This window comes from Tyto alba, unplaced genomic scaffold, assembly GCF_018691265.1.
Source record: "Tyto alba isolate M040663 unplaced genomic scaffold, T.alba_DEE_v4.0 Super-Scaffold_28, whole genome shotgun sequence".
In the NCBI taxonomy this organism is placed as follows: domain Eukaryota; kingdom Metazoa; phylum Chordata; class Aves; order Strigiformes; family Tytonidae; genus Tyto; species Tyto alba.
Genome location: NW_024881302.1, coordinates 3,759,868 through 3,784,273, shown reverse-complemented (window position 1 = coordinate 3,784,273; position 24,406 = coordinate 3,759,868). Strand labels below are relative to the sequence as shown.

At 51.1% G+C, this 24,406-nt stretch overlaps 1 protein-coding gene across 5 annotated transcripts in view; it reads right to left on the bottom strand.

The window, feature by feature from the left end:
- Positions 1 to 24,406, bottom strand: part of PEMT (phosphatidylethanolamine N-methyltransferase) — a 46,355-nt gene that overhangs the window by 16,427 nt on the left and 5,522 nt on the right. For all 5 annotated transcript variants that reach the window (XM_042798679.1, XM_042798678.1, XM_032989048.2 and 2 more), the window contains exon 3: positions 5,752 to 5,867. In XM_042798679.1, coding sequence (XP_042654613.1) covers positions 5,752 to 5,867 — 116 coding nt within the window. The remainder of the gene's footprint in view (positions 1 to 5,751; positions 5,868 to 24,406) is intronic.

The following is a 24,406-nucleotide window of genomic DNA, read 5'->3' as shown; positions in this document are numbered from 1 at the left end:
ATGGTCGGATAGGCCTGCATTAGTTATCCTCATCAGCATGTCTTGCTCGGTCCCCTGCTGTTTGGCTTACAGCTAGAGAGGGAGGCGTTTGCACGGAGATAATGGACTGCCTTTCCCTCTAGTAATGTTTTATATCTTCCTAAACACACTCTCTATTTGCATTAAACATGATGCACACAGGAGTTTTCAGAATTGGTAAATAAACCTTTTAAGCATTTATGATGCTGGGCCACGACAAGCAGCACGGAGTCGTCAATTATTCTGGCATTCATGACTGCTCCTCAGTGGCAGGGGAACCTCACCGCGCTGCATTTCACCCTCCCTGGCAGGGGGAGGACAAGGTGTTGGCCATCTCCCTTGCTAGGGGAGCTAGTCATGCAGCCAATCTGTCATGAAACCAGTCCCTTTCACCATGTGCCTCTGAGTCACGTTTGTTACAGCATTTATTCCTGGCTGCACAACAAGGCAGTGGCCCAGCTCGGTACCCAAGAGGACACCAATTAAAGCCACACTTTGTCCCAGTACCTGGAAATGCTTTATGTGCTGAGTGGAGTGATTGTCATGGTGAGGAGCATCCCTCTTACCAGCGCAGGGGAGGGGTGGATGGGCTGTGACCTACTTTAATCGCGTACCCAGCTGCTATCACAAGGATGTCTGCCATCAGGGGGAGGGCTGGAAGGTGCCCCCCACTTTTGGAAAATGAGAACTGGGGAAATGGGGCTTCCCATGACATCTCCCCACACTTGCCAGCATGAAGCATGATGCCAGAGGCACCCGTTCTCCACCCTAGAGGGAAAAACCCAAATCCATCACCTTCATTCTGGCCAAACTGTCAGATTTGGCCAATTCCTGGCAGGGTAGGAGTGGCTGTGGTGGCTGCAGTTGGGCAGAAAAACTGCCACAGGGTTGTGCATGGGGAAGCCAAGGCAGCGGGCACTGTTCTGCCCACCCTTCCCAAACCAGAGAGGTGTCTGCTCAGACACTCACCCATCGCTACGTGCACGTCACCACTTCATGAGAATCACAGGCTGGTTTGGGTTGGAAGGAACCTTTGAAGACCATCTAGTCCAACCCCCCCCTACAATAAGCAGAGACATCTTCAACTAGACCAGGTTGCTCAGAGCCCCGTCCAACCTGGCCTTGAACATTTCCAGGGATGGGCCATCTACCACCTTTCTGGGCAACCTGGGCCAGTGTTTTACCACCCTCATCATCAAAAATTTCTTCCTTGTATCTAGTCTGAGTCTATCCTCTTTTAGTTTACCACATAATAAACTACACGAACTGAAAAAACTCAAACTGGTACTGAAGCTTGTGGACAGAGATGTCACACTGGTGGGCTTGCAGGAAGGAAGTAGGAGCGAGGGAAATTGGCTGCAGGTCCTCACGCTGGGACATGGAGAGGATGTGCAGCCAGGTTTGCACAAACAGGCGCTGATTTATTCAACCAGAGAACGGCAATTGCAACACCAGAAAACTTATCAAACCCACAGCCCAAAATACATCCCCCAAAGGCTGCCTGGAGCACAAAGCAAACCTGGAAATACTGTAGGAATAGAGAAGCTGAGCTTTTTAGCTCTCTAGGCCTCTCTTGGTGGCCCACAGCCAGTGTATTTTATCATCCCTCTCCCACAAATGAAAGCAAAGAACTCATCCAGCAAACTGGGTCACTGCTGGGAGAAACCAGCAGTGCTCCTTTTGCTTGATCCCAAATATCAGCCTGGAAACTGGGGCTGGCAAATGCAACTGGGGCAGAATTGGGCCAGGGGCCGGCAAGCAGCGGCCAGGGTTTCGGAGGCAGCAGCCACCGCTGCAAGGTGCCGCACTCACCACGCAGGATGTCGGTCTGCCCCCACGTCTGAGGTTTTGTTCCTCTCAGCAAAAGGAAGCAATGGGGGTAAAACCATCCGGTGGTGCCCAGCAGCACATATTGCAACAAAAGATCTTGTTCTTTTGGAAAAAAAAAAAAAAAAAAAAAAAAAAAAAAGCAACCCCAACAAAACTAAAATCGTCCTGCTGCTACCACAGGCAATTGTTAGCCTGGTCATCATCTTCACAGCTTCTTTTGCCAATAATGACTTTGCTTTTCTGACAGCACCAGTGTGCATGTTATTTAGGTCAGTTGGGGGCTGTGGCAGCTTTTCCCTGCCGCCTCGCATCTCAGCTACTCGGTTTCCTTGTCCGGATGCCCGGCAGCCACGCCGCCAGGGGCTTTTCCCAGACAGCTATCAGAGATTGCTGGCAGCGTAGCTCGGAGGGGACATCGGCTGCTTCAGGCCACGCTCAATTCCCATCATTGAACTTGGTCACTTCTGCACGAAAGGCCACGTGATTCTCAGATCGATACCATTTACACCATGCCCCTTCATGGTACTAGCTCACAAAATTAAACAGCATTGAGCGTAAAGGCGAGAGGCACTACCAGGGCAATGACAAACAACCTCTTCCCTGTGCAAAATCCCTTCCCAGGGTGGATTAATTTTCTTGGGAGCATCAGCTCCAAATGAGAAGCCGGTCCACGCAAGAGGCAACACCCAGTGGGTAGCATCCACGGAGGACCTCATGTCAGCTGGCAGCACGGTACCCACCGAGCACACTGCCCTCGCTCAGCCTCTGCGGGGTTCATTCCCACCAGAGGCATCACAGCTCTGGGCACCCCTCATCTGCAACCCCCTCCCCATTCAGAGTGTGCACGTGGGTGTTGCCTTTACAGCTCAGGCAAACCGCCTCCCAAGACCTTTAAGGTGGGTAGTTCATAAACTCCCTGCATCCAAACCCACCTGCGCACGCCTGCCTCGAGACAGGGAGTTTGCCAGGGTGTGCAAAAAGGAGCACAGGAGGGTTCGGAGGCAGCGCCAGCGGTTAATTGTAGAGCTGATGCAGGGAAAGGTATCATCAATGTGGTAAGGCAGGACAGAGCAACACTGGATGTAAGTCTGGAGGACAGCAAAGGTTGTCACGTCCCATGTCACACAGATAACAGTCATAAACCACCGGGGTAACGCATGCAGTGCAGATAGTTCAAAAGTTCATGAATTGTTTTCACAGATAAGAGCCTCGGTTCCCTGCTTCTTGCAGAAAGAATACGGTTGTAATGAAAATAATCATTGCACCAAAGCAATTAAGGATGCTTGTCTTGTGCAGTTGACTAAGCAGGTCCCCCCAGCTCACAGGTCATTCTGGATTGCTTCTCAGAAACAAGCCAAGGCTGATAATGAAGCTCAGAGCTGGGAAGCACTTAATTGCTTAATTGAGGACAGGGCATTCCTCCTCTTACACCCAAGGTATCCCTTCAGAGCAAAGCTTACCCGAGAGCATCACGGTGCTGAGCTGGGGACAGGACCACAGCACAGATCCCTGCGTTGGGCAAAGCAGCTGCACAGCCCAGCTCCTGAGTGCTTTCAGCTGCAACGTCAACCCACCCACAAAGTTTCTGTCTGCTCTGCCCTCCCCTCCTCTGCCGCCAGCTTGGAGCCTTTCAAAAATTCAGTTGCAAAAACAAAGCAGGTTTTTAAAAACAAGAGAGACATCCCGTAGGCTCCTCAATCGCTCCCTGGCAGCCCCCACCCACATAAAACATGCCCAGAGCATGCAGAGAAGAGTTTTAAAGGCTGGATTACAGTACTGGGGGTGGAGGGACCCCCAGGGGCTGCCTTTTCACTCGCTATCAGCAGCCAGCACACCCTGCACAAGCAACCCTGACCGCTGCGCGCAGCCGAAGCGCGAGGCACAGCTTGGGCTTTGCCGGCTGGATTGCCTCCGCGGGGCCAAGGAGCGGAAAACCTGCTTTCATCAGTGTGCTCAAATACAAGTGACTCGGAAAATAAAATAAAGGGAAAGGCGAAATAGCAAGAGCGGGTGAGACACGTCCCTCCCAGCATCACGGGCCAGTGAGATGACCGTGCCCACGTTGTATGACCCGTGAAACCCCACTGGCCAGCCAAACCCTGGTTTGGATCTGGCTGATACCTCCATGCAAAGGCAAGATGAATCCTTCCCAAGCAGCACAACCTCTCCAGGCTTGAGCAATAAGCCTTGGGCAGCCCTAGAGGGCTCACAGAGCTGGGAATGGAGGCAGTGAGTCTCCCAGGTCTGTTTCAAGGCAACTCCAGCAGTTGCTGCTCTCCTGACCACGCTGAAACCATCCCATCACTCCCACAGTTAAGGGCTTGCCTTGCTTGAACAGCCTTCAAAGCCTGCTAGACATCACTCAGGCCAAATTCAGCGCCAAGGAAAGGCAAGGGAATAACACAACCATGTTGAAAACACCTGGGCAAAATAAACCTCACACTACAAGCACCTGAAAGAGCCTTGGCCCATCCTGTGGGCTGGCAAGTGCAGTTGGCTGGTGTCTCATCTGTGTTCTGCTGAGGGGGAGCTGCCTCCTCTTCCAAAACCAAAGCCCAAGTGGGGCTTTTCCAGTCCCCTGAGTTGACCTTGCTGTCTCCTTCAGGCCCTGACTCATGGGCTGAGCAGGCAGAGCTGCCCCCAACGAGCCCCACAGCACTCACAAACTCATGACACAGAGCAGAGCCAGGACAGCCAGTGATGCCAGCCCTGGCTGGGCACCGAGGGGTCTGCAGGGGGAATGTGTGATGTAGTGCTGGGACAGATGAGGCCTCTTCGGCTCTCCCAGCGGTTCCCCATCAGTGCCTTGCTGACCCAGCAGCCAGCAGGACCACTGGGAACAAAGACTGTCCTTCCATCAGCTGTGTTTTTAATTAAAAGGCAGGCACAAGGCTTTGCATTGCATCCCAGACAAGTGACTATGTCATCTTTGCAAGAGACTGCCGAGACATTCCCCAGTGAAATCCAAGCCCACTGTGTCGCTGAGACATCAGCGGAGCACACACATGCCCTCCACATCGCCTGCATTCAATTATGGCCCCGTTCACTGCAAGCTTTCTTACAGTTTCTGAAATAAGGAGTAGCTGGGACAGACACGGAATGGCAAGGACAGGTCTCAGTGTCACTTCCAGGAAGGCAGAGCTCTTAAATACATGTGCAAATTCCAACCCGAGTTCTCTGTGTCTGGGAAATTACCCAAAGTACTAAACAACCCATTAGCTCTGACCCTGGCATAATTGAATCTGGGAATTTAGTAAGAGAGTCTGTCTCTCCTAACAGCATTGAAGATAAAGCCTACCAGATCGCAGATAAATTGCTGGCATTGAGGAAATCTTCTGCAGTAAACCTCTCCGCTGCACTCAGAACGTCAAAGGACGTATTCCCATGGTGTATGGTGCATCAGTCATACAATACTATTAGCTGGCACAGGTAGTATTTAAAGAGATTGCAGATAAGAGTTTAAAGAGACTGCTTGCTAAGTGCACAGATAATCCTGCTCTTCTACACAGGAAACTGTGGCTTCTTAAAAGCCGGTTTAATTTTATGATTTTTTAGAAGAAAATTAAAGAATTCTGCTGTTATGTATGATCCACTCTGTGCAAACAGTCCTTTTGTCACCTGAGCTGCTCCCAGGACAGGGAAAACCACCCCCAGAGAGCGGAGCAAGGAAACCCGTGACACTCAATGGCCATTGACACCGATGGTTTTGGCCCCATTGCTGCACCCCTCATCTTCATTACAAAACCTGGAATAAATCTGTTGCTGACTGAAGGTATCCAACCATATAAAACTAATACACTGGGGCTGGATCCAGCACTGCAAAGCAAATATCCCTCATCCCCCCCCAATCCCTGTCGGGGCATTTCTTTGCATCGATCCGTAGCAGTAGGGTTTGCTCCTTACCAATGGCTCCGCACACAGTTAAGCATCAGGATAACTGCGCCCAGGCAGTAGCAGGCAGCACGTGGAGAGCCGAAGACTCGGCTGAGCGCTCGCGTTTTGTGCTCCCATCTGGCTACCTGAAGAGACAACAGAAAAACAAAAGCGGGTGGTTGGAGGTGCCTGGGTACGTGCTGCCCCAGGGGGTGTGAATCCCCCAGCCTTGGCCCCACGCGGGGACACACCGTCTGTGGGGATTCGTGTGAGAAGCAAGCGGAGGCCGCTGATGGGATACGGCTTAAACCAAGCCTGGGGATGAAAGCAAAGCTCCTTCTCCTACCCATGCCAGCCCCTGCTAGTGCTTGCAGTGCATATACCCTTGCATACCAGGCCAGCCAGCAGCACCGAAGCACGCGCTCACAGAAATAAAAATAAAATTCCTACACACGTTAGTCTTGGGGAATACGTGGCTTGAACAACATGTGATCAACAAAGCCAAGAGCATTGCTAAGGCTGTCCCTACGCCACCAAAGCCAACATGCCCCTACCACAGAACCTAGTGTCGTTCTCCTAGAAAGAAAACAGATCTTTGTGTAGGACGGACCACAGGGACTCTGCCATCTCCTACACCCAGCCTTAAGAATCATACCTAGTAGGAACAACCCTTCCCTGGGCACATCCAGAAAAGTTTGCAAACGTTCTCCCAAGCTCCCCTCAAACGAGATCTGCTAACTTTGCTCAGAGAGCTGCTTCCACTTGTACAGGCTGAACCAGCTGGCCTTCGTTAGCACTCAGCAGTTGTAGCCATTAAGGGCTCATCTGCACTCACCGCCCGTCTCGGTACAATCCATACAGCGTGTCAGTGACAGCCCTGGACTCACGTGTACGCAGGCAGCATCTCCAGGGAGGCATTAGCATCCTTTACAGCACATTTTTTTCTCTGGCTGCAATTGTAAACTCCATGTTCTGAAGAAGCTGATGGGCCCCTGCCCAAAACCTCCCAGCTGAGGTGCCCTCTCACCCTGGGAGGCTGCTGCACGCAGGTGCCTGGAGCCGCTCCCAAAATCTGCAGGGCTGGATCCACCCAAGTCACCAAACCCAGGACTCTCACTCCCATGCTGATGAAAATCCTTACAGCTATTCAGTTTTCTACCTTTCCTGCATCCCTCAAAAAACTGTCACTGTATTTACTGCCTCTTTTAGGCTCCGTTCTCAGGTGCCAAGCCTGGGGTTTGGATCAGACCCTAAATTCAAGCCAAGCGGAGCACACCTGGGCAATGAAGCAGGAGGTGGGAGTCAGCAGAACATCTCAACACCAATTTGCTTCTCAGACACGGCTGGCACTTCATTAGCTTCAAATGCACTTCACTCCCTCGCATGGAGCCTGGGCAGCTTTTGGGGAGGCACCTGCAACTCAGCTATTCATCTAGTCTGAATGTATTTGGTAATTTATTGGCTCTATCTGAGCAGAGAAAGGCAGCTTTGCCAGTCCTGCTTTCTTCCCAGGCTGATGCAGAAGCACAAAGTGCTGCTGGTGGAGGGGGACTGCTGGCTTCAGGAGGGGAGAATGATGAGAACCTCTGATAAGCAGGGCCCTGATTTCACATGCTGAGAGCTGATTCAATTAGTTATGCAATGATTGCTCTGAAATTACAAATCCACTCATGACAGAGAGAGCTGCTTCACTGCCTTTTTCTGGCTGGTATAAATAGTTTGTATTCTAAATTGAATTTAAAACACCGTGCGTCACGCTGCTGCTAAAATGGGAGCTGCTGTTTGAGTGCTGAGAGAGTAGAAAAAGAAATATAGGGTGAGTTACCACCTTTGGAAAGTAAAAAGAAGTGACCATACAGGTGACTGAGACACAGATGGAAAAATGGAGCCACGTGTCAGTTTTTCTGTACCAACTTCCTAATTCCCTGGAAATTATTCGAGCGGCATTTGCATGGATGGCAGCTCCTGGCTCGCTTTGAGAGCTTCGCAAAGCACCTCAGCTGGTGGCAGAGCTGAAGCTGAAAGGGAAGGCAGCAGTACTGGGAACAGAAGGGAGAGCCCAGGAGCTGCCGAGGCGGCCCCGTCATCACCCTCACCTTTTGAAAAGCACATCTGGGTGGTGCTGGAGCCCTTCGGGGCAGCGGCTGGCTCGGCCGCGGCGGGATCGCTCCCGGCACAGCCCAGCTCGCGCTGCATCACGTCGCTGCCAACTCCCTGGCTGGGACCGAGACACCAACTTTTATTTAGCTGTCACAGCCCTTCAGATGGGACCCCGGGCTCCTTTCTGAGCCCGCGTGGGAGTCATGCCGAGGAAAGCAGAGCTGGAGCCTGCGTGGGGCTGGAAGCAGCGGCGCTCGCCAGGCCCCACGGCGATATTTCAGCAACAATTAATTTGTTCCGGTTCTGGTTCTATTCCGTGAACAACCAATTCGTTTTGGCTCGGTTCTAATTTTAGTAATTTCTAGCTAATATTAGCTCTTGTTCAAGCCATGGCTACGCAGCTGGCTTAACAGTTTTCTAAAACCATGAGCCGACATGTTATTATTTACTGCACAACGGATGCAAAATGATTTTAGCATTCTCCATGGCTGTGTGCGGGATGCAGCAGGGCTGGGACTGGCAGCATCCTGGGGAGGGCTGTGGCTATTCCCAGTGTGCTGTTTGCCCTCCCAGTAGAGGCCAGCATCGGGGAGCGGTGGGGAAAGCCCCATGCCCCAGCTGCGTGTCCCAGTGAGGGAGGGAAGGGAGCATTTTTATTTTATTTCCAACCTCCAAGTTTGGAAATGGAGTCAATACAAAGTTTTCCTGACTTACCCAAGGGTCAAAGCAATAGAAAAATTCAAGGCTCCTTTTCCAAAGCTCCCAGCCCTCTGCTTTCACTTTAGGATACTTGCTGAGGGCTGTAAGTAATTTTTTTAATGTTTCCCCCAATGCTCGTTATTGAAATAAATCAACGAGCGGATGTGACTGCAAAGCTGGGGAGTGCTCTTGGGTCCCATGTTCTGCCTTTGGCAGGCTGTTTCGGTGCTCGCCAGGGGCAGGAGCAGCCAGCTGACGTTCCCAAGGAATCGTCTCCTTCTCGACGTAAATTTGGGTCTGATTCCTACGTAACCAAACCAAGCCATCTCCCCAACCACCCGGGCAAGTGCGTAAACAAAAATGAAAGCACCAGCACACACTCCCCAGTGGCTGTCCTGATGCAAAATGGAAATGCTCTGAGTTTTCTTCCCTTTTTTCAGGCAGGCAAACCTTTTTAGGCCACCTCAAGAAAGGCCACAAATAACCATTCAAAAAGCAATTTCATCTCATGAATCTGTCTCTGCAGCTGATCAACTGGAAATGCTCTTTACAGCTCTGTGTGCATGGCAGACCATTGCCTCTCATTAATATTTAGTATTTGTTTCAAGGAAATTGATTATTTTTGTCTGCCATCCAGGGAAACTGGCTTTTGAACACGCTACATTTTAATTTGCTCAACCCCAGCTCTGAAATAGAGACTTTGTGCTGTTTTGCATGACTTCATTTCTATACCTGGCTCGCCCCAAAGGTGGGGAACGAAACCAGATGTCCCAAAGGCTCGGGTCTAAGGGATGTTTTGCATCGCGATGATAATCAGCCAGTCAATGTCCTCACATTGCCCCATCCCCACAATATCCAAAGAAGACCATGCAGGCTCTAGTGAATTTAGCCTTGCAGCATGCCTGGGAAGCTGAGATGGATTAGCAGCTCCCTTCAACCCAAGGGAAACTGAGGCACCGGAGGGCTGAAGCGAGTGGTTGCTTCCCAGCTCTCTGAGGAACAGAGCGGAGGGGCTGTGCCTGCATCCCAGGAAATCCTGGACCCATCGCCCACCTGAGGAGATGCTCTGCCTGCTTCTGGGGATGCTCTTGCCCTGGCCAAACTGTTGGCATAAAAATGTTCAGTGCCCAAGTCTGGGCTGGAGAAAAGATGACAGTGAATAGGATATGCTACCTCCACCATACCTGTCTCACAGCATTTGCCAGCGTGAAGGATTTTGCCCTGTCACATGGGGTGTAGGAAGCAGCCTGCCAAGGGACCCAAAAGTCAGAAAGTCCATGAAAAGCCCAGAGGATCAGTCAGCTCCCCGGGGCACGTCTGTGCCCTGGTCCCAAGGAGAGGCACGTGTGTAGAGTGAGGCCTGGATGCACGGATGATCCAGCCCTAACTCAAAAAAGCCCTTCGGACATAAGCAGCCTGAGCTAATTTTTAAACTTTCTCCTTCAGTCTGGCCTCTCCTAGACAAGCTGTGGGGGTACATCCTCCTGCGGGCACTGGGGCAGGAGAAACCCAACTCTGGACTTAGGTGATTCCATGTGAGCATCTCCCATCAGGGTAGATGTGCCCTGGCTGGCTTGTAACCTGATGAAAGGACAGGAAAACTGATATTACCTTTATTTCACCTATGGGGACCAGAGGCACCAACCTGTTCCCCTGAGATGAAAAATCCATTTTTCCTTTCTGATTCCCCAAAATCGCTCATTAAAGCGTAACGACGTTCTCCGCTCTGTCATTGCCTGCGTGCTGGAAAATGACCCTGCTTGCAGCTATTACGTTTATCTAAAAGACAGAGAGGAAAAAGATACACCGGAGCACCCAAACTCTGACTGTGGTGCTCCCAGGAGCGAGCAGGGAAGCAGAGCCAAGGCAGAGCACAGCAGCAGAGCAGGCTGCCATGTAAACGCACGTCCGCCGCCCACCTGCGAGTGCTGGGGCTGGCTGACCTTTGCCGAATGCCAGAGGAGCCAGCTTTTCTGGCTGTCCCAAGTGACCGTGGAGGAAATGAGTGTGGCCTGACCTTATCCATCCTAACGAACCGTGCTCGAGCCCCTCTACAGTCGGCAGCGCTTAGTGCAGACGATTTATTGCCCATATGCCGAGAGGGCAGATCCAATTGAACACCGTGGTCAGGCTGAAAGCTCCAGCCTGGGCTCCTGCGGCCACTCAAGGGAAATGTCCAAGTGCTCGTGCTGCTCTTAAGTCAGAAAAATTCTGTTTTCCTAGGAGACTGCAAATCTCGGGAGAGACAGGAAGGGAGACTGCAGGGCTGGTCCTGGGGAGGATCATGCACAGCAGCCCCGAGGGTGTGCAGGGACAGTTCCTGCATCTCGGCGGCACAACGCGGTCACGGCCCCGAGTCCCCGGCCCAGGAGCAGCACCAGCCAAAGCTGGGATGTGCCCATGTGCAGCCTCATCTGAAACACCAGCCCGCTGAGCGCCTGCCCCAGCACTGGGCACCGGCACAGGCTTTCCGAAGGCATGTGCAGAAAACGCCCCGGGGACCAGCGTGCCACTGGCAGCAAGAACATGATTAGCAGGAGCTCTGGGCAGCGAAGGCAGGAGAAAAAGAACAGAACAAACCACGGTTTAATTTGTACAAGCTGGTAATTATAGTTGCTATCTGTCTGAAATCTCTATTGAGTTTATTTAAATATGTTCTCCGTGAAGGCCATTCAGACAGGAATTATCAAGGTGTTGCAGCAGAAGAGATAACGCCATGCAGTTTTCAACAGATCAAGGGCTGATTAGGAGGAATTAATTAGCTGCTTAAACAGTCCTTGACTCGCTGCAGCAATTAGCCGTCACCTCCCCGCAGTCACGTTCCCGGTGCAGCAGCGCCGGCGATACAAAGCACCCATCAGCAGAACTGCCTTCCCCACGCCACCGGTGAGCACCGGGCCAGCCCCGGGTGGGTGCGTGGCCCCGGGAAGGTGCCCTAAACCCACGAGGTTTAGCCCGTGGCCGGGGCTTGGCAGACAGGCAGCGGTGTGTTGGGCTGCGGTGACTCCCTCGCACCCGCCGTGACGCCGGTCGGCTAAGTGCATCCTCTGTGGCTCCCAACACGAGGCAGACAATGGATGTCTTCCCTCTTCCAGCCTTTAGCAAGCCAGTCTCCCGGGCATCCCCCCCATCCACTGTCTCTTACGTGCTATGAGCCATCAGTTCTCATCTGCTCACCCTTCCCGGCACAGCCTGCGGTGCAGGACCCGACTGCAGAGCGCAGCTGAGGTGGGCGCCGGCACCAGGCCTGGCTGGGAGCTGGTGCCACAGGACGAGCACTTTTCCCATGCAGTATTTCTTCACTAAATATAAAAAAGGGAATACTGCATGGGGAAAGGGAATTGGAAAAGCTGGTGTTGCAGAGCTGCCTGGGGAAAGCAAGCTGAGCCATCCCCAGCTGGACACTTTCCAGAGGCAGGAGGAGAAGCCGGCACTCAGGGCGACCATGGGACCACCTTCCGTCCCTCCTGCCAGCACAGCACCCCGGGGGAGCCGGTCACAGGCTGCCAGCTCCTGCCAGCACCCCGACGGGCTCCACTTTGTTTAATTGCTTCCTGCCTGCACTGGGAAAAGTCTCGGCAGCTCTGGACTACCCAGTCTGGAGACTGAGTTATTTCTCTGAAGGCTTCTCAACTTGCAGGCACTCAATTACATAGAGCCATGAGATGGTAATGGAGCCCGAAAGCTTTTTAGCAAGTGATTAAAGTCCTGTGAAGTTCCCCTACTAAATACTGGAGCAGCAGCTTCCAGTTCATGCAATTAAAACACTGAAGCAATATTAGAAGAGACAGGCACCATCTTAACAGTTTCATGTGAGCTGTAAGGCAGCGCAGGGCAAAGACTTTGCCCATGCAGTTTATAAAGGTCTTTTTTATGGTAATGCACCAAGAAAAGATGCACCCAGAGATGGGCTGCTGATGAGCGACAGGCACTGGGGACAATGGGTGACAGCGTGTGCCCATGCACGTGGAGCCAGAGCAGGGCAGGGACTCCCATCGGAGCCCGGAGGCTCCAGGCACCCTGATCTGATGAACAGAGACCTGACACGTGTCCCAAGAGACGGGAACAGGCCAGCTCAGCCATGAAAGGTCTCCCCAGGAGGCTACACCAGTTAGTTTATCCCCTTTCCCTTTTCCCCGCTGGTACAATGGCAATAACAGCTGTCAGCAACCCACAGCCGAGCAGGGCGGCTTAGCTCATCCGTGTCTGCCAAGGGCTTTCAGTTTGGAAAGGAAAGCGTCAATTTGACTCAAGGAAGACTTTTCCATTGCTTTTCATGGGCTCTGGATGGAGGGGGTGGTTGTTTATCCCAGCCAAAAGAAGCAGCAGCGGGGTTTCGGAGAGACGGGGTGTCGGTACGTAGACTGGCTACGCGGCGATACCACGGCGTGGAACAGCCAGTTGGAACGATGGGGCTGTACACCCAGGTGACAGGGAGTTTCACGGAGGGAAAAACCACACGTTTGCAGGCTCTCGCAGTGGAACGAGAGGCTTGGAAAGCACAAAAGGCTGCAAAAAAATGAGAACATCCAAAGGGCTGAAGAACTATCAACAACCGGAAAGCAGAGCGGGCTCCTCTCCAAAACCAAGGGGGAGGTTGAGAGGCTGCAGCACTGAGATGAGCTGGAGTGACAAACCCTCGCTCCCGCACTGCCTATCGCCCAAACGAGTGAGTTAAGAGGATGAAACACAAGCTGAAGTGACTCTTCTAGTGACTTTTCCCCAATGAAGCCAGCGCACTGCTGCCAAGGGGGTCAACAGGGTCCAGTCTGAGCACTCTGACACAAGGAGAAGAGTAAAGTGACTCCAATTCTTTAGAAGTGGAAAGATGACTGTTAAAGGAACCCAGCCTGCTTCTACCATGTATAAGTTTAGCCTAAAAAATAAACCCCCTCGCATCCATCCCCAGTGAAAGTAATTGGACTGAAATGGCACAGGTCACCTCAGCTAACAGCCTTGAGTTGGAGAAACAAACCATGCTGGCAGGTAAACAGATAAGGGTTTTGTAAGGACTAGGTACACTTTACCTCAAAGCCATCCCTTGAGATTACCTCCACACGAGTCTTTACCTTGAATTCACTCATGATAAACAGCTAGATAATAAATTTCATTTCTCTAATAGTGTTTATGTGATTTGTCAAAGTACCATCTCATTAGCTGGTTGCAATAAAAACAAACCCCTGCTTAACGTATGCCAAGGCAGCCTGGGTCCGTCAATGTTCCATGAGCCACATCCTCTTCAATAAAAACAAAAATGACACGGAATATGGGCTGTATTTGCTAGCAATTTCCATCACAAAATCTGAACAGTTTCTCCTCAAGGCAAGGCGCTCATGATTTATGTCTGAAGAGCTGGAAGCTGAAGGCAGGTGATTTCGAGTAACCCAGAATGAGCTGTGTTAATTAATTTTGAGAGTGGGCATAGGGAGCCATTAGGAGCGGCTCCCCGAGAGCGACAGGGAAGGGCGATGGGCTCCAGCCACATGCAATCAGGCTGCACGGCCCAAAACAACTCTCCTGGCCAACAAAATCCATGGAAAAAGTATTTAGGAAATAATGATTTCTCCAGAATGCAGCACAGGAAGGGGAAGGACCTTTCCAGTCCCAGTCTGGGATGCGGTGGGGATGGCCACGTACCAGGAGGGACACGGGCTGCATGGGGGGAACGGGACCCACCCAGCTCCTCTAAACCAGTAGTACAACCAAGTAAAATAATCTCCTGAGATTAGAGAAAGTCAGAGGCTGCCCCTACACAAGTATCTGGGGCTCTGCTGGAGCCCAGAGGGAAGGCAAGTGCTGCCAGATAAGCATCTCGTGTGCAGGATGGTGAAGCATTTTGCCTGGTGTTTTGCCGGATATTTTTTTTCCATCTTCCATGCCCAGGTGACTTGGCCTACACTCAGCTTCCCATTGCACACAGCTCCCATCCAGAAAACCACAGCCCTCATATTTTCATGCATTTTTCTGAAGCTCGGAGCATTTTCTCTGAGCGAAACAGGTCTGATTTTGCTCAGGCAGTCCACAGCAGGCACGTTCCCAAACCAACCAGACGCAAAGGTGTGTGTTGCTCTTGGGTGAGTGAGACTACTCTGCCCATCTCATATCCTCTATTTGCTTATTTTTTTTCCTGTTACTCATGCACCACTAAAAACAGCAAAGCTGGGGAAAGTGCCTGGAGTGTTATACACACAGCCGCTTTACCGAAACAGGCCGTCTACCCAAAAGACCCATTTTCAAACAAAGTGATCCAACAATAGCACTGACGATGTTTGAACTGGCATCGATTTAGAAAGACAAGCTCTTTGCTGCACCACACTGTCAGCAAGCACTCAGTACAAATGCCACGTTACCAGACAAACACCTCTTATTTTTTAAGACTTCCCTTCTATTTTCATGCCTCCGCTCCGTTGCGTTATTTCCAAATCAGGCCCTGGATCCCAGCGGATCCACAGCGCTAAGGTCAAGTCCCTCTGAATTTCTTGCCGACTTCAAGGCCTTGGGTTTGATCTTAAACATGGGGACAAAACTTTCTATCTTCGCCACAAAGCATCTACCCTGCTCTTCAAAGCTTTCCAATGATTGCTGCAAACCTCTAGTTCAAATCACTATTGCCGTTGCAAATAAGGTCAGCCTGATTAAAAAACAGTTATTCCAGCTCCAATAAAAATGGATGGCCTTCAGCAAGTGCATCCTATGTAGGAAATATCCTCTTACTGAACTGAGACAAGCCTTTACTGGCTCCAGGTAAAAGGAGACTGAGGTCACCTAATGACTCTGACATTTCTTGGAGCTTCTGATTCATTGCAAAGAGACCATATAAAGCTATACCAGAGATGTCAGCTAATTTGAGTGCCTTTTTGCTCTCCCATTTGACCTGTGTTTAGTAGTAGATACGTATTCAGGTACCAGTGTGAGCACCCAACTCTGCCACCGTGTCCCCAGCCAACTGGACCTGCAGACGTGCCACTGCCTGCAACTGAAAACGGGGGCTGGATGCTGCAGTATTTCAAGTCGGGCAATTCTTCAAGCAGATGTGGTCCATGGGAGTGGAAATACTTTGGCTCTGTTGTCTTAAAGACTGAATCAGAAGCTCCAGTTCACCGAACGTATGGGTAAGAAGAAGCTGGCAGGAGAGAAGGGGATGAAGAAAGGCTGGGGGTGATTAGGAAGCAGAAGCCTCTCGAGACACAAACACATCAGCACACGGCCACACAGCCCCATGCGGAGGAAGAAAAAGCAGCCAAACCACCCCAGTACTGCCCGGGATCCTGTGTTTGATGTGAGGGTTTTCAGACCCGGGCATCATCTTTGCAGCTTGCTCTCGTTAATAGGTTTGCTTGGATTCCAGCTCAGCCCAGCTCATTAGCCGCACCGCCAAATCTGACACTAATTCCGGATCGCTCCTATTGCTACAAATAAATAATAAAATTGCCTCCACGCAGGGGTTGTTTTCTTCCTCTCTCCCCCTAAAGAGGGTCTGGTAGCATCTCATGTATCCGTTAATGAAGTCCATTATATCCAGAGTTTCTCAGCAAGTAAAAATTACAATCATTAGCCAGTGACTGATGAGAGACAGAAACACCATTTCTGCCCGGGCTGGCAATAACAGTACGCCAAGTACACGTCCCAGTGAGTCGAGCCTTGCTCTCCTGTAATATGGTACCCAATGTTCTTCATTAGCATCTCTCTTTTTAATAGAGCAAGACAGTGTCCTGTGGCAGGTCGCAATTACACACAACAATTAATTCAGAGAGAAACGATGACGGGTGTTGCAAAGACACATTTTGCAGCAGGGTTATCAAAAGGTGAAGTGGAAGATGATTAGGAACATTTTAAAGCCCTGCCTAAAACTGAGAACAAACCAAGTGGAGGCACAAGTGAGAGCACGGTAGAGGAGACATGGCTGGTTTCCTTGTACACTACTTTGTAATTTTTGTTCTAAATAGTAAAGAAACAGAACAATTACTCTTTTGGTCGTAATACCCCAATGACCAGCACCAGCAGTCTCGGACTTCTTGTGCCATTTGCAAACAACACACAAAGCCAGCTCGGCTTCTCCCAGAGCTGCAGCTGCTCTCTTGCTGCCCTTTTGTGAAATTAGGGTTTAATTCTCTGGAATAAGTCTGCTAATAAGGACTCCCAACACACCCATCCTCTGGACAGCGTGTACTCACTCATCGCTCCCCCAGGGTCCGTGATGGGAGGCGGGGGGAGAAAAAAATAAATACGCCTCGCAGAGCACAAAATGCAAGAGAAATCTAATATCCCTTCGCAGAGTAGTGAGAGTTCGTTGGAAAAGGGGGTACTGGTTGCACCGGCCACGCTTGGCAGAGCGCTGCTTTCGGCTCGAGGGCCTCCCGTCCTCTCGCTGCTCGACATATCACGTTCCACACTTCGTGTTAAGCCTCCCCTGGGAACATTTCCCACGGCGCCGAGGACACGCATGTTTGTGATGCTGCTGTCATCCCGGCGGCCAACAATAGAGAGGGACAATTTGATCTTTATGTAACACGGGCAGCCGCGCGCTCTGTTCCCCTCCGCTCGGGGATGAGATGTTCACACCGCGCGGCACAACAAGTAATAACAATCTGAAGGGTTAAATACAACGATCAAACCCCTTGGGCTTGCTGGTGTTATCACTGGGGTTCCTGTGGGTGTTGATGGGTGCAACCATGTGCCCTATGGCATTTGTTCAATGCAAGAAATGTAACCCAAAAGCCAAGCGATCCATCAATCACCCCCAGACCCAGTGACCTGCACCCCAGGGGGGCTCCTTCCCCCTTTTCAGCCTCAAAGCCCAATGCTGAGATACACATACAAGCCCTGCACGCAGGGCTCCAACCCTCTTACAGGCTTTTGCTCCGTGCATTTGTAGCGGAGCCCTGCACAGAGATGGGTGGCAGAGGCTGAGCAAACCCTTCCAGCTAAGGATCCCCGCACATCAGCACCCGGGACCAAAGCCTGACAAGTACAGGCAGAAAAGTAACGTTCAGTCGGGCAAAGCACTAGTTTGGATTTTTTCTGGAAAACAATTGCACGACAAAGTCTCGAAATGAAACTAAATCATTGCTGTTCTCCAGCCTTGAGAATCAAATGAGTAACTCTGCAGTCATTAAAATAATGTCCTGGCAAAAATAAACAGGAAAGGGCACTTAACAAAAATTCTTTGTAGTTAAAAATATTGTATCTCATCTGAGGTCATTCAGTTTTTAATAGGAACGGCCATGCGTGCCCCAGGGTGAGCTGATCTGGTATCACTCCAGTTCTGTTACGGCTGTACACTGGAGTCACAGACGGACGGATGTCGTTTTTTTTTTTTTTTTTCCAGTTCAAAATCCTCCCTGGGACTTTGCAGATTGAGCATCTGCTGTCAGACCCACCGCAGAAAACACAGCTCTGAGGGAAGAGACAGGAACAGGAACATCCGACTATATGGAGGGATTTGGGGTCCCTCTTCAGCCAACAAGACTGACGAGGAAGATGCTCCTTTTTTCTTTCTAAAAAGGGCATTTCTGTAGCAAAGGAGAGGCTCAAGCCAGAGGCGGTCATGCTGAGCATCAGGCAGGCACAGAGCTGATGCTGGAAAAAGGGCACGAGGCAAGAAAAGTGGTACTGTAAAGGATCATAAAAGCTGCATGGACGTTTTCCTTCCCTGAAAATGTCTTTGTGCTTTTATGGCAAGGAGCTGCTACAATTACAGCTGCTTTTATAAGCGAAGCACAAACCAGATAATGAGCAAACCTCCCACCGCACAAAGGAGGCGACGAAGGCGTTCTGTGAGCCCTGACGGTCAGGCTTCCCCGCAACAGACGAAGGCAGCGAAAATTGCTAAAACCCATCTCTCCATTTCACCTACTTCAGGCGTGTGAGCTGCTCGCAGCCTGCTTTTTCTTCCCGAAAGCACAAAAAAGATCACACCAGAAATGATTGTGCCTACACAGACAGAGAGTGAAAACCCTCCAGCCAGACAAAGCAGCAGTTCACACGTCCTGACCTGCAGAACAAGTCCATGGCTGCATGATCCCTGGTCTGGAGGAGTAAAAAGAGGGAACTAAAAAGGTTTTGCAAGGAAAAAGAAAAAAAAGAGGAAGCAAGATATTGCCAAATCCAGACAAGTAATGCACTGTGGAGGTTCGTGATTTCAATGACACATGGGAAAATCAAGAGCTCCTGCCAGCCTTCCTCTCCCTGACCCCAATATTTGATGAGGAGATCAGGGCAGTTTGATGAAGCCACATGCAGGTGCACAAGCCTGGGGCTCCCAGCTTTTCTGGCAATGAAATCTGTAATTTTCTAAGAGAGTTGCCCCTCTTCCCCTGTATGTCAGCAAGCACAGAGGTTCAGATGGCTTGGCAGGGAAAAGGAAAATCAGGCAGCAGCTAGCTGGGTAGGGCTATTTCATCCCACCTCACAGCCCTTCCCCTGGGTTGGGGCCACGCTCCAAAATCAAAGCCCCCTGCTCTGAACAGCCACTTCCCAGGCATGCTCAATGTCCATAGCTCATGTCCTCCATCAACATAATACATCAGCACCAGCTTCTAAAAAATCAACTATTTCTCCCCAGGTTGGGGTACAGGGGTTTTAAAGCTTTGTCAGGATGCCTTAGAAAGGGTAATGTAAGGGAGCCGACGCAGGCAGGCAGCCCTGGGGGGAGTGCAGATACTTGTTTGCTTTAACTGAGATGAAGCTCCTAATATTTACCAGGAACCAGTACCTGCCAAACGCTGCTGTGATCAAGCTGCTGAACTATCTGGTTTCACACTCAAGAGAGCAGGGATGTGGGATGCTCCTGACAAGTGCCATTTCCAGCTACTCATGTCATTGGGGACACAATATAGGTGGAAAAGAGAAGGAGGGTTTTGCTTTACTGATTTACTAATCTACTTTACGTGAGCAACTGGAGATAAGTGTCCCCTCAGAGTTCATCAAGGGGGTGAAAAGAGAAAATGAGGAAGCATTTTCTTTGGGGTATCAACCCTGTGTGCCACCAGCCTGCTGCAAGTCAGATCCAGCACCCCCCACCATGAAACCCCAACGTCTCCTTCCCTACCACGAGCCTCCAGGCATGCAGGAGATGCAACCGCATCCGCATCGTGATGGAAGCCGGGCAGCGGGCCTTAAAAGAAATAACTTCCCGAGAACACCCAGCAGACTGCATGCCTCTGCATTTCGTTGTCAAAGCAGCCTATTTTGGGAGATCCCATCCTTCTGGGAATTGGGCAGGCTTCTGCTAAATGCTCTGCGCCACGGCACAGCCAGAAAACACCCAGCTCACGTCTGTGATTGCGGCAGGCACACAACCCGGGACAACTGATGTCCCAGGGGAGGCAGTGGGGTTTCCCCACTCGGGGCTCCAGCAGCTCCTGGCCCCAGGATGATGAGCAGCACTTCATCAGCAAGAGAAACTGTTTGGCAGCGGCACAGCAGGATAAGGATGGAGTGGAACAGAGAGGAAAAGGCCTCTCCCAACTTCTAGGGTCTGTAGATAATCCTCTGATGCATATGGAAACAAGACTCTTGGCTTACATATATTTTTTCATCTTTTGTGCACATGCTGACTTATTCTAGCAGGGCTGCCAGCAGCCCACAGTTTATTTTTAAAACACTAAACAAGAGAAGTCCAGTATATACAACAAACACCCTGGGTTTCTAGAGGAGCATTCTGCAGAAGCTAAAAAAAGGAGATTGCGTTTCGGGTCAGCTTGGCCATGATCCACAGGGGACTGTGAGGTGAGAGAGATTCTGACCTTGGTTTAAAGAAATGCTGAGCAGGCACGTTGTACACCAGCTGGATCCCAAATTCACGCCAGGGACGGGCACGGGAATGGCTCAGCCACCCAAGCACACTCTGCTCTGGCAGGTACCAGTGCATGGTGCTCTGGGCAGCTGCTCAAATCATTGGAACTGCTTCGCCTGGAACCCCGAGGGCTGAGACCCTGCCTGGCTCGACACACAGATGAAACATCTCAGCTCACAGCTGCCTGGCCAGGCTGGGCTCCATGATCCCCGCCACCGCAGGCAGCTCAGCCTGCAAGGACATCGTAAAAAGATATTGCACGGCTTCTTGAAGAGGATTTAGATTAAAAGCCACCACCCCTAGCTGGGAGGCTGCGGGGAAGCGGTGCTGGGACGAAGGATGTGGCTCTCCCTCAAGGTGACAGCGCTCCTATTTGTGTCACTCCAGCCGGCAGGCTGGAGGATGCGACCCAGTTTTGGTGCCTGTTACGTGTCTCGCAGCGGTGCCGACACACTGGAAAAGCTAAATTTAGGGGCCAAACAAGCACAGTGTTATACACCCAGCCAGGACTCACTCTGTTACGAGACGGCCAGAGAATCAATGCCATCCGCTCACGGCACGCGTTACAGCATCACTGCAAAGTCCTTGCTGCCTGAGTGGGAAGCGTTACCAAGTCACTCGGAATAAAATTGCCACTAAATGCTGTTTGGGGGAGAGAGAAAAAAAAAAAAAGCAAAAAAAAAAAAGCAAATCCTCGCTCTTCCTCAGGCATTGTAGGAAATGAAAATGGCTATTGCTGCCTGGTAGAGAGTCCAATTACGAATAATGTGCGTTCTCTCCCTGCACAAAGGATGAAAGGCATCAGAGCTGGTGGTGACATTTTAAGAGCGGAGATGTAAGAGCGAATCCAAGCCTCATTGCAAGCCCAGCTTTACCCCAAGAAAGAAATGCTTTCTGCAGTCAATTGCTTTGCAGTGCAGCTTGAAGCCCCGCTATTGATCTAGCATGTTATAAGCAGATCATCATCGTCACTGTGCTGTGGCTTCTACACCGGGATCTAAAAGCACTTTCCAGAAGACGGTTGAGGGTTGATTTTTCTGCTCTCACCCACAGTTGCAGGCAGGCAGAGGTTTGTGGGAGAGCCCACAAAACTCTCGCAGGTTTGCAGAATTTGAAGGCCAGAAAAAAAGAATTAATCACTCCAACTTGTTAATCTCCCAACCCAGTAAACTTCAGCTAACCGACGTGTACTCCCTGCAAGGCTCTGCCTGGCCACTCCAGCCCCAGCCCTGCAATTCATACCCTGCAATTTCCTTTCCCCAGTGAAGTGCTAACATGCTGCCATCAAGCCCCAGCTAAATCCTTCCCTTCTGCAAGACAGACAGCGAGAGCTGCTGAAATCCCCCAGCATTAGGCATTTTTCTCCTGTTCCCAAAAGGTTTCTCGGAGTTTGGCTCACTGAGGTCTGAATCCCAACAGCTCCCAAGCTCCTGGCCACTTCCCAGCAGCGTGGGGAGGTTTTGGGCCAGGCACCTTCCTCCGAGTTTAGCAAGAAGTGGTCAGAGGTAGGTGAAATTGGGCTGCCAGCACCTGCAAACTCCCCCCCTCCCCGCCAGCACAAGCACTTCTTATCCACTTGGCAGATTCCTCCAGTCTCCAAAGGAGAAAAGGATGGGAAATTAAAAATAAATGAACCAAGAGATACACATCCATCAGGAGCCAGGCGTTGTCAGCCCAGGTCCCTGTGCAACTACTTCTTTAATCAAAACCTCACACAGTTTAAACACTCGACAGAAGTCTAGAACACAGATCTTGTTACCCTGAACAGGAAAAGCTGCAACCTTGAAGAATACAATCACGTTTGCCTGATGGAGGGGTCTATTTTCTTCAAAATCATGCTAAATTCCGCTAAGACTGTTCCTAACCATGCCATCTGAGGTTTCGCCTTGCAGATTCCTGCAGGATGCATGGGTGTTTCGAGGGGGTCACAGGAGGTGATGGGAGGAGCAAGCTCTCGGGTGGCAGCTGAAAATGTGCCATTTCTAAATCGGTCCATGACGCCAGCTGTAAATTTTTAAGAGGCTCAAATCAAGAAAAGAATTGCTGATGGATGCGCTCCGCACTTGAAACTCACTTGCGTGGTGACAGACGTCAGACTACCTGGCTCATGGCTATGCCACTTGCCTGTTTGCTCTTGAGTGTCAGAAACCTTCCAGCTTTCTAGAAACTGCCCGTGTGCCAAGGCTCAGCGAGCTCTTTAAAGCCTCCCGCATGCAGGTTATCTGCCTCTCCTGGCTTGAAAATGTTTGTCCCCGAGGAGCTGTTATTTAATACCTTCCTTAGTTACCAAGGGATGGGAAGTTTCTCCCACCGTTCTGCGGCTTTTCAAACACAGATGGGATTTATTGAAGTTTCTGCCGCTCTGACCTCATTAATGTTTTACGGCATGGCTCCAGCGATGCGCCTACTCCTCACCAGGTGCCCCTCAACAGCCCCATGGTGGCTCAGGTCTCCTGGCTGTGTTGAACATCCCTGGGGAGTTTTAAATGACTTCATCCCCAAAACGGCTCTGCTGCTGCCTTTCAGGACCTCGCCTGCACCCTGCTTCACACGGGACCGTGGCTCCCCGCAGCTCCTTTCATAACAGCCGCAGCGGGTGGGAAAGCAGAGGCAGCATGAGGAGGAGAGAGGGAAAAAAAAAAAAAAAAAAAAAAAAGGAAAAAAACAGAGGATAGTGCAGGAACACATCCAAGATGTGCCATGGATGACATAACCTGGGGGCCACCTGGGGACAGGTGGGATTTTAACTGGCATGGAGAGGGGGAAGCAGAAGAGGGGGCGCGAGCCCTGGATTTTGTGGGAAACCCAGCAGGCGACCCTGGGGTGACATTCATGGTATCCGCGGCACATGCCTGCAGGGAGGATGGTGAGAATTTGGAGTCCTGAGGCCTTTTTTGGAGAGCTTTTCACCCCTGTGGAGAACAGGAGGGAGCATCAGCACAGCCTGGCTGGAGTCGTGCGAATTGCCCCACTTAGGCTCTGGTCCTCTAAATTGCTCTCTTAACCAAAGTACATAAATCGACCTGACAAGCATCAGGCTTTTCTCCAGAGCCACACTCCCCTGCAGCCTTCAGGGTTCATGCTTCAACCTCAAACTCTGCAGGTTTTGACCCAAAAAACATGCCTGGTGCTTACCAGGGCAAACGCCTGGCTATGCTCGAGGCCTTGAGATGCAGATCTCCGTTGGCCAAGCACCACATGGAGCCGGGGTTTCCCCATCACATATTTATTCAGAGATGCCGCACAGCGAAGACAACCCAGCGCCAAACTTTGGAAGAGGCAGACCTGGCCGGAGTTCAGCAGAAACGGGGAATTAAGACACTGAAGTAAATCAATGCATCCCCACCCAATTTCTACCCAAAACAGGAATTTCATGCACAGGAGGGTTTTTGACCAGGGTCCCACATTACTTATTAAGCACAGAGAGCAGAGAGTGCTTGGCATGGCACAGAAATCCAGTCTTGCACTAAAGCTCTTGCAAGCCCAAAGTAATTCAGATGCAGAAGCAATTTCAGCTGCTGGGAAGGAACTCAAATAGCAAAAGACAAAGAGAGCCTGTGCAGGGATGGAGAGAAAGAAAGAAGAGCTGCTGGCTGGGTGCAGGCAGGGGACGCTGATCACATGGAAAGAAGGGTGGGGAGGAGGTAAAGGAAGCAGGTCAGGGAAAATCCAGGGATGGCTGGGGCCACTTCTGCTCAAATGCACCAGGTAGTGGGGGCTTGCACAGGGCTGCAGGTCCCACAGCTCCCCCCCACCGTAAGAGCCTTCCAGCAATGCCTGGTGTGAGCTGTACACCACGACTGGCAGAGCCTGAAAACCCCGGGGAGATACTGGGGGGCCTGGGCAGAGCAAGCACATGGACTGCGAGAGCCATCCGGCCGGTCACAGCCGGGGAAACATCTAGTGCCACGCTCACCTCCCCAGAGCTTTCCACCAACACACCAGCTCAGGTTGCTCACTGCAAACCCATGCAGAGATGCCTTCTGCTCCCAGGCGCAGGCCCTGCACGTCTTGCTTGCAGTGCCACCTGCCGCCAACGGCAATGCTCTTCAGACACTGGAAGGGGACAACAGCAACGCAGAGCAATGA